We start from the raw sequence: 10,374 nt of genomic DNA on the forward strand, positions 1-10,374 counted from the left end.
AATCCCCTAGATCTTAGCTTATTGCCATGTCTTCATTCAAAGTTTATTTAGACTCCATTTTGTTTGGTTCAGTATATCTTTGGTTCCTTATGATTGAGGCTTATGTGATTGATATATGCATGGTGACTGCTGAGTTATTTCATGTAGAGATATAGTGAGATTGATTGAGCTGTGAATATATGGATATATGCATGCATGTGTATATGTTTTCCAGTAATGCAATCATGTAATTAGTGTCAGCGTGATGTTACAGTCAAGACAGTGTCTCTAAGTGTCTCTGAATGGTTTGAGCTGAGTCTGAAATCGGTCAGTCAGTGATTCTTTTCCTAAAACCAAAAGCTCTTTAAATGAATCTCTCTTGCTGTGGATTTTCCTCATGTTCCTTTCTTTAATTGTGTTCCCATGATTGTTAGTGTGTGCATAGTGTCTTCCTTCTTTGGACATAAGAATAGATGTATGAATTACTGTGTTTTAACGTCTTTGAATCTTAAAAGAGAGAAAAGTTATCCGTTTAAAGCAAACCTCTGAGTTTTTGGTCTGTCAGCCCCTCCTTTTCTGCTAGGTTTCTGTGACACTGAGCGTGATCAGGTTCTGGCCGACTGACAAGATACTGACCTGCTATCGATTTTTGCTTCTGTACACTGGCTAATGCAAACAGCAAAAGCAAACACTTCGTCCTTTCTCGTTCAGAATATGTCATATTGGAATTCGTCCAAATGAGCATAGCTGTATGTCAAGTAAAATAGTCTGATGCTTTCCATACTTAAAATGGATTCCAGGATCTCAGAAAATAGGCCGGTTTCACTCATACAGGAATACAACATCTCCCCCTCTTGATTGGGAATGATAAGGAAGACGTAGGCTTCCAAATTCACAATCACACCACAAACAGACCAACCTGAGCCGTCAGGCTGCGTTATCTAGGCACAGGGGTTTTGTATGCTGCTCCCCGACAATGAAAACTCTAGCCCATATCAAAATCCTTGTAATTGTTTCAGCTTATGCTTAATCCAAATGACAATCACTAACAGGAAAAGGAACAAGAATATTTGACAAAGAAGCAAAACGATAATAGGGTGTGTCACGAACCTTAAAAAGCTTGCTGCGGTTGGACTGAGGACATCAAAGAAAATGGAGGACCACAAAGATTCTCCTCCTATGGTGGCTATCCTTTCTGCCACTTTCAAGATTCGAGACCCATCATGTTGAACTTCCATTGCTATTGAATCTCCTGTCTGCTTAACTGTCTGTAGGTGTTTCTGTAACTCAGGATGTTGGACTAGCTTTCTTAAAACTTCCAAATCCATTCCTAGTGTTACAGGTTGTATGTTTGTGTACAAGTGTGGATGCTGCTGCATTAATTGAGCTGTCCATTGAGGAACATGATAATGAAAATTACATCCTCTGATTTGCGTTACGTGGCAATAACAGCGACTTATCTGTGGTGATACATAAAATAACTGAAATTCATCCACATGGATTAGAGGACAGTGTGTTCTCACACAAATGCATCCAGAACCAACATATACTACAGAAGATCCCCATTCAGACATAATTTCAAAAGTACAACGTTGTGATCCATTCAGGTTCTCATGAAAACATTCATCTCTCTGCTGAAAATTATAATCTTCACAAATGAAGCCTAAGTTATCATAATACACACATCCTTCCATGTTTAAAGTTTCCCATTTACCTTGTTTCATATAGGCCCAAGAGTGATGGTCTGTAGCATACATTACCAAACCTTCTGCCATCTGAAGTCCTAAAGGTACAATAGGGTATACATCATAGTAATCAGTTTGATATACAGTGAGCACAAATGCTTTGACTTTAGATTGAAGAGGATCATATGTAAAATTCACTAACTTCCACCAATCAACCAAATCCCGTTCTCCTTGGGTTACATTATTCCAAAGCAAAGATCTGATTTCTATGGGCAAATTCCCCAATAACCCTTCTCGAATGATTTGCATAACTACCATTTGAGCGAGATCTTGTGCCTGAGTGCAGGCCAAAGCCAGCGCACTACTTATCTGTAATGATGCGAGTCCTTGCACCACAGCTTCCTCATCTTTCTGTTCTACCTGTTGCCAAAAGGGTAAAATACTAGCTATCATCTTCTGTCCTATGCCTAACTTAACCAATGATGAAGCAATTGGAGTTCCCATTTTCTTTATATCTGCAGTAGTGTAACTAATCTTGTTAGCTAGCACTTCTATGTCCATTGCGTCCAATGCTCCAGCTGCTAAACCTGATGCTCCCAATATTGTGTCCAGTCCTCTGGCGAAACGAGTCTTTGCCAGCTGAGCTGTATACCATAAATCTATCCAGTTTTTCCATCCTTCATGGCTTGTTGTAACATATGGAGCACATTCTGGAACTGCTTGAGATATGTTTAATCCTGTCAGATCCAATCTGATTTCCTTCAAAGAACGAACCGGAGTTAGCATTGCTCTCATCTTATGGTCCTTTTTCACGACATGTGGACCAATCAAAGGATGTTTCCGTGGTTTTAGCAAATCATTTTCCCCTGCTAATACTTCAAATTGAAGAACTTTTCCTGGTTGTTGCAATCGATAAATACCAGCTTCTGCAGGAACGGATGAAAATTGTCGATGGCACTGATATCGAAATGTTATGAACGGCTGTTGACGGTTACATTGGCTGCCATCTAGTTGTACATCCCATTGCGGCGGACCCCATTCGCCAATCTCAGTAGTATCTAACTTCCACATCGTCTGTTGGCAAGTTCCATTTATAATAAATTCTCTACCGGATGGAGTCAATAACGTACTGTTGAGATTTTGCCATTTCTCAGCCATCTGAGTTCCATTAAACCCCGTAAGTGTAAAAATAGGAATGTATCCTGTAGCCGTGAATGCAAAAGCGTTAACTTTCAAAACAGCACAATTTGTTTCATTGTTGGAAACCGTGAATTTCCCAAACCTTTCCCTTATAAGTTTCCCGTTGTAATGGTATTCCATGGAACAATCTGCTATTGCATTGGTGTCTTCTGGCTCATCTCCATTCCATATACAGATGTTGTGAGCATACCCTGGCATGTCTCTCAGCATGTGCATATGTATATGCCAAATCCTTCCCGAAATTGTCACCCGTGTTCCAATTAGTTCTTCCCCTGAAATTTCACAATCCATGGCATCATCTTCCCCTTGAGCCATCATCCAAACAATATTCCCTTCCATGGGATCCCATTGTACTAAACTCCTATCACACCAAGCAAATCTGTCAGGACATATTGCTGCTGTTCCTGTCAGAGTGCATAACCCAACTTCTGGTCTTGGAAGAGAAAATCCTTCCTCTCCTCTGTCATTTCCTGCTGCTGGGGAAATCATTGGTGGTCCCACCAAATGTCTTTCTCCTGGTGCAGGTTCCCCCTCTATCTGGGTGTGGGTGTCTAAATCTTCTGATTCCTCAACAACATCTCCCTCTCGTGGAGGATGGATTGCCAAATGTGATGTTGGAGTTGCGGCTGGTTTTCTTGGGGGTGTTGGTACATTTGGTACCAGTGGTCGAAGAATTGCTCTGCCTATACACTCTTCTATGAGACCTCCGTCTCCCACTATCTTTATTGTGCATCCCCCTGTATCAGAGCATTGGGCTTTTGATTCCCGTCTAGGCCAAATGCAAGTGTATGAGTCATTTAAATTGTGTGCTTCAAGAACGATGTTTATGAATAGCAATGCGGTAGTTTCTGAATGAATGAAGGGTTTTCCCTCATATGGACATCGCTTTCCAGTCTCACTCACCAGTATCACTCGGAGTCTGGTGGGTATCCAGGAAATCTGATATCTTTTGCAAGTACCTGTGAACAGACCTGTTCCACAGACATCGTCTATGCCGGAAGGGCATCTTTCTGGGTGTCCCCTCTGCACTATATCTGAAACCTTAGTTATCAATTCATGAGCATTTTGTAACGTTTGGAGCACTGGTTGAGCTTGTGGGTTGTCTCTAGGTTCTGAGTGTCCTGCACGTGTTTCTCCCAGTAACCATTTGAACACTTCCGCTCTGGAAGCTTCTCTTTCACAACTCACCAGGTTGGTCTCCCAAACACATATTTCCCCTTCTGTTTGTAGTCCAAATAGATAGGGTCCTTCTAGACCTCCATCTAGAAAAACATGGGATGTTTTGCTTGCGGGTATGTGAACGTGACATTTTGTGTCCCCGTACTGCATTGAGAGTGTGCATGTGCTGTCGTGTAGAAGAAGAATGCTCATGTTCAGAATTGATTCGGATGGTCGTGGGCACTGGAATCCCTGAATTGTTGTTTTCTTTGTCACTCTACTGATTGTGGTTGTGTTCCACAAACAGTACCATCCCCTTGGAAGTTCAGCCTGGGGTGACGTCACTCCCCAACCTGTCCTCTCAGAGGTGGGCGACCCCTCAAGTGCTATTGCGGATTCCTTTGTCGGACTGATCTTTTGGAGAATGTCTGTACTCGAAGCAAGGGGTGCTTCGTCTTCCTCTTCCCCCTCTGGGTTACATGTCAGTAGGGAAATGTCCCACTCACATGCTCTTTCTTCCCACAGAACTTTCCCCATCAAGACTGGGTCTTGATCTTTTGCTCCTACAAACACGTTCCATTTCTCCCACTGGGAGAGATATCTGACAATTTTTGGCCTTCTGTTGGATTTGAATGGAACATATGCCCCTGTGATAATGAAATGTTATACTCACCCGTCCTTCGAGGTGTTCCCATAGCTCCTGTGGTGATTCTCCACAATTTATCCCACTCACTCGAGTCTCTTGGGTAACTCGTTTCACATTTTCCAGATTCCAAACACAACTCCATGTATCAGGTAATTGAGCCCATTTCAAAGTATATGAAACAAGTGTGTCCGTCACTCCGGATCCATTATTTGAATCAGCTTGCTAATCAGGTGCGACGTATGTGTTGCCATTGGAACTTCCGGTGGTGGTACGATCCAAAAGAAAAACAGGACAAACAACAAAACAAACAAGAACAAACAGCAACAACACTTCACGCACATTGTGTCTCATCTGTTTGGTCCAATCTTTTCCGTAGAATCTTCAATCCTGAAAATAAATTGTACAAGTCTTCTTGGCTACTATCTCTCTATATTCAAGCATAAAATCTTAAACTAAAACAAGTTATTCTTATACTATAGCATGCAATGACAACATTTTATCATAACAAGCAACATAACATTTTTCATGTAGAACTGAGAAAACTGGAAATATGCATCATGGTTCATTCTATGTTCCTTTCCAGGCTTTCAATTGAGATGAGTGAAACCATTTCCGTTTCGTGTCTTCAGCTACACTGGATGCTTTCTTTATTTCCACTAAGTATACTGTAGGTGAAGCTCTATCTACAATGTAGCATGGTCCTTTCCAGTTTGGAGCTAAAGGATGCTTCTTTTTTGAAAAATCCCAGTACATCACCTTGGATCCTATTTCCCACTCTATGGGATTCTTTACCCATCCCAGATACTTATCCATCCTTTTTATGTTCACTCCTAATTGATTTGCAACGTTCCTGTGAACTTCCTCCAGTCTTTCACTGAGCTGTTGTATCCAATGGTCTGTTAGCACTTTGGGCTGCCATTCATCAAGTATTTCTGTGTTTAGCCACCATTGTTGTGGAGTATGCATTAGTCTACCTGTCATGACCTCAAAAGGGGTGTAACCATGAGAAGCAGTGGAAGCTCTGATGGCCATTAATATTGTGGGTAACTTCTGGTCCCAATCTTTACCATCTGCTTTCACCAATTTCTTTAGCGCTTCCTTAATTACACGATTCTGACGTTCTACTGTTCCCGAGGATTGTGGGTGATTTGATATATGAAACCTCTGTTTTATCCCCAAAAGTTGACACATTTCACGCATCACCTGACCCACAAAGTGCGTGCCTTGATCTGAATTCACACTTTTTGGTATTCCTAATTTTGAAAAGACGTGGTTGTATAAGTGTTTAGCGGTGGTTAGAGCTGTGTTATCTTTTGTAGGGAGTGCCTCCACCCATTTTGAGAAACCATCTACCAGTACCAGGCAGTACTGATTCCCATTCTTAGTTTTTGGGAGTGGGCCTATGAAATCTATCTGCACATCTGACCATACTCCACTTGTCCTCTGATGTCTCATAGCTCCCTTTTTCACTTTAGTATCTGCATTTACCATAGCACATTTTAAACAATTGAGACACCATCGCTTCACATCCTGTTTTATTTGAGGCCACCATCCTACACCTAGGACTTGCTCTAAGGTTTTCTCCCAACCAAAATAAGCTTGATCGTGCACATATTGAATCAGATCATTTCTAACCTTCCCAGGAACTATCCATGACTTGGACCCCTCTTTTTCTGCCCAAACTACTCCTTCAGTTTTGCAGATAGAGTACTTACCATCAGCACTTCTCCCTTCCTTTAGCAACTTTTGAATCTCTGCATCATCTACTTGCAGCGTTTCCAAGTCTAGTATAGGAGGAGGTAGCATCCTAGCTTTTGACCTTGTGGTCACCGCTACCTTTCCTTCCTCTCTTGGAGGTTCTGATCTGGCAATTCGCTTTGCTAATGCGTCTGCCTTGTTATTCCAGTGGATTTCTTTAGTTTCGCCTTTCTGATGTGCTTTTATCCACATGACTTTGATCTTTCCTTTCCAATTCTCAATGCACCCAGCAATTTCTCTCCACAAATTGGCATGTGCTACTGGTTTGTCATCTGATGTACACATGTCACGAGACTTCCAGATAGGTAACCATACTAAGAGTGCTTGCTTTATCCAATCTGAGTCTGTGAAAATTGCAAGGTTTTCAGTACTAGCTTCTGTATTGAACACCTCTCTTATTGCATTGAGCTCTGCAGCTTGAGCAGAGTGTGGTGTTACTATTCCACCCTTTTCTAGTCCATCATTTACCCTTATGCTGCCGTAGGCTGTTTTTGGGGTTCCCTTCTCATAGAAACAAGTCCCATCTGTACACCAAACCTGAAAATTCTGTTGTAGGGCTGCTTCCATTGAGATTCCTGATGTTACAGGCCATTCTATGTGTTTGTACTCAGGTAGAGGGCAATCGTGTTCCGTCCCTTGAATGATTAATCCATAGGGAGCAGGAGATATCACCTTCCCTTTTTCTATTTGGATACCTCGATTAATGATTGACAGTGACCAAGAGGCAATTCTGGCATTACTTACGTGGCCGTCTTGGATCTTGCCAGAGACTATATACTGTAGGGGGCTGTGAACTGTTTGAACGATGACCTTGCTTTCCCCCAGTATGTATTCCCAATGTCCCAGAGCCCAAAAAAGAGCAAGAACTTCTCGTTCACAAAAGGTGTAATTCTGTTCTGCACCTCTAAGAGGCCTAGATGCATAAGCAATAACTCTTTGTTTCCCACCTTGGGTTTGGGTCAGTGTTGCAGCTATTGCCCTATCAGTGGATGCCAACTGTATTTTATATGGCTCCCCCATCCGAGGGTATGCTAAAGCTGGTGCTTGTGCTAAATCTTGCTTTAGCTGGTCAAGTGCTTCTGTGTGTTCTGGACCCCATTCCCATCGTCTACCTTTCTTTAATAGAGCCCACAAAATACATGTCTTATCAGCAAAGCCTTCTATGAACTCTCGAGAGAAGTTTAACATTCCCAAGATGGCTCTAAGAGAATGAACGTCAGTGGGGAGTGGCAATTTTCCTAAAGCTTCCACCCTCTGTGTATCTGGAGTCCTTCCCTCTTGACCTAAGTGTACTCCCAGATATTTAACCTCTTGTTGTACCAGTTGTGCTTTATCCCAATTAATTTTGAACCCTGTGTCTTGTAAGAGTTGTAGGACCGCCCTAGTTGCATCATGTGTGAACTGCAGATTCTTTCCTGAAATTAAAATGTCGTCCACAAATGAAGTGACCGCCCCTTTGTATTCTAAAGGGAGTTTTTCTAGCATTTGTACCACCATCTTGTGGCAGATCGTGGGAGCAGAATGGAGACCTTGTGGGACCCTCGTATAGGCATATTGTTTCCCCTTGAATGTGAATGCAAACTTGTACCAACATTCCTCAGCCAGTGGGATGGAGGGAAAACAATTTGCTATGTCAATTATGCTGAAATACTTTGCTCCTCCTGTTATGGCTGCAATTACCTCTGGGTAACTGGCCACTACTGGAACTGTAGCTGGTGTGACACTGGTTCAGCGCACGAAAATCTACTACTAACCTGTAAGTTCCATCCTTTTTCTTTACTGGCCAAATGGGTGAATTGTTAATGCTCTCCATTTGAACTAGAACTCCTTGATTTACTAGAGATTCTATAATCTCTGCAACTGGCTCCTCTGCCTCTTTGGGAAAAGGGTATTGCCTCTGTGGCTTCGGGTCCTTTCCCACTATTAACACCTTTGCATCTATTTTCCCACACTCATTTCTGTTTTTGATTCCCAGCTGAGGGAATTCTTTTATCCATTCCTCTTTCCCTTGAGGTTTTACTTCCTGAGGTTCTTTTAAAGCACTTGTTTTCTGTACTGAATAAACGGGAAGAGAGACGTCTCCCCCATCAGGCATCTGCCACAGGCAATCATTGGACAAATCTACCACCAACTGGTGTTCTTTTAAAAATGGGTTCCCAATGATTCCACATTCCTGATTGTTGGCTACACAAAATTCTATCTCAGTTTGCAAAGATCCTATCTGAATGGGACAAAGATTCATTATTTTAGCAGAAGAATCATGTCCTGCAAATCCAGTCAGCTGTACTTGGTTTACTTCTTTTGCTGACAAACTTTCAGGTACATGTTCAGGGCTTAAAATGTTGACCGATGCTCCTGTATCTAGTAGGATAGAAAGAGGCTGTTTCTCCCCCTTCCCCAGTCTTGCCTCCAAAATGGGTCTTCCCCAACGATCATATGTCAAATCTACAATTCGTTTGGGGTACTCCTGGAGAGGGCCCCCCTATTGCTGCTTAGAGATAGAAGGGATAGAATCCTTGGGCATAGAAGAAAGAGAACTCTTACCTTTCAGGACTCTTGCACATGCTTGCGGTGCTGCCTGGTTCTGTGCCAATGCACGAGCTGCATCCTCTTGCTGTTTTATTATTTCAGCCAAACCTTTAATCAATTCAGTAGTGGGTTTCCTGTCCCATTTCTCTCTCGGTTCTCCAGCTTCCATCAATTTTTCCCATATCCCAGATCTAATTCCTTCATTCCAATCCCGTCTAGGTGGTCTTGGAGGGCATTCCCAATTTTGCACCCCTGAATCCTCTTGGTATCTCCTAGGTGGTGTATTTCTTCCCCCTCTAGGACTAACCCATGCGGTGTTAGGTCTGAAGTTACTTCCTGATGTATTTGTGTAATTGTTTCGAGGTGGACTAGTCCTGAAATTACGTTGTTGTGCGTCTGGTGCACGGTTCCAAGGTCCATTGTTAGAGAAACTTACATTATGCAAGACCCCATGTTTGTCTTTTCCCTTTTTGTTTTCTGCCTTTCTGCTTTCCCTAAACAAGTTTCCTGCATTTTTGATTCTTTCCAGGAGCTCTGGATAAGTCATGGGTCCAACAACAATTGGTCCTAAAATCATTTTTGTTTGAACATTCAAGCCATCTACCAATTCCCGTTTGAATTCGACCGTATTAAAGTCAGCTTGACCTTGGGGTAAGCGGACGAGGTCGCTAGCAATTCCCAAAATTTCCTTACGTTGAATGTATATCTCGGGTGATTCATCTGGTTTTTGTTCCTCCTGGTAATATGCCTTTGAAATGCTTCTGCTAGGCATTAATGCTTTTACACAGCTGGCAAGAAATCCTCCCAGACTTTGAACTCCATTAGTTGCATGAAGATCAATAGTTGCCCAAGTCTCCGGGTCTGAGGACTGTCTAGCAATTCGTTTTATGTCCTCTAGGGCAAACTCTGGGTGGCGATTGGCCTCAAAAAGCCATTGCAAAACTGTTTCAGCATTTAAAGGGCCAAACTTCTTTGCTGCTGCTTGTAATTCATTAAATTTCATTGGGGCTACCTCATCTATTTGATCAAATGTGGCTTGGCCACCATTCCGCCGTGTGCGGACTGATCTTCTGATTACAGGCTCTACTGGGTATGGAACTTCAACATCACAGTCTTCTCCCATCTCTTCTAGCACTGCTTGTGTGTTTTCATCACAAATACTTTGGACTACTTCCCAAACTTCTTCCTCACAATCTACACGATTCGGGTCACATTCAGGGAATGAATTGAACCCTTCTACAACTGCAGAAATCAATCCCCTTTTTGCCGCTAAAGCGTTTTTCAGTTTCTGCATATGTTCCCGACATTTCTTATGCTCCTGTCCTTCCATAGGTGGCTTGTGTCCTGTGATCACACGAATTGCCGCTTGAGTTTCTGCTATTTTATTCGTTAAGGCAGATACTCTTTTTCCTGCTTGTT

At 42.4% G+C, this 10,374-nt stretch overlaps 1 protein-coding gene across 1 annotated transcript; it reads right to left on the reverse strand.

Moving 5' to 3' along the window:
* Nucleotides 1–220: 220 nt before the first annotated feature.
* Nucleotides 221–4,755, reverse strand: LOC129334794 (uncharacterized). The gene is made up of 2 exons (XM_054987119.1): nt 4,696–4,755; nt 221–2,866 (listed from the first exon to the last, which is right to left on the reverse strand). The coding sequence occupies exons 1-2, from the start codon at nt 4,715–4,717 to the stop codon at nt 975–977; spliced, it is 1,914 nt and encodes a 637-aa protein (XP_054843094.1). The 5' UTR covers nt 4,718–4,755; the 3' UTR covers nt 221–974.
* Nucleotides 4,756–10,374: the final 5,619 nt, after the last annotated feature.

This window comes from Eublepharis macularius, chromosome 8 (assembly GCF_028583425.1).
Source record: "Eublepharis macularius isolate TG4126 chromosome 8, MPM_Emac_v1.0, whole genome shotgun sequence".
Taxonomy (NCBI): Eukaryota; Metazoa; Chordata; class Lepidosauria; order Squamata; family Eublepharidae; genus Eublepharis; species Eublepharis macularius.

Coding starts and splice junctions, on each gene's coding strand:
- LOC129334794 (XM_054987119.1), bottom strand. CDS start 4,717: ATGGGAACACCTCGAAGGACGG. Junction 2,867..4,695: donor GGGAACACCTCGAAGGACGG/GTGAGTATAACA, acceptor TCACGGCTACAG/GATACATTCCTATTTTTACA.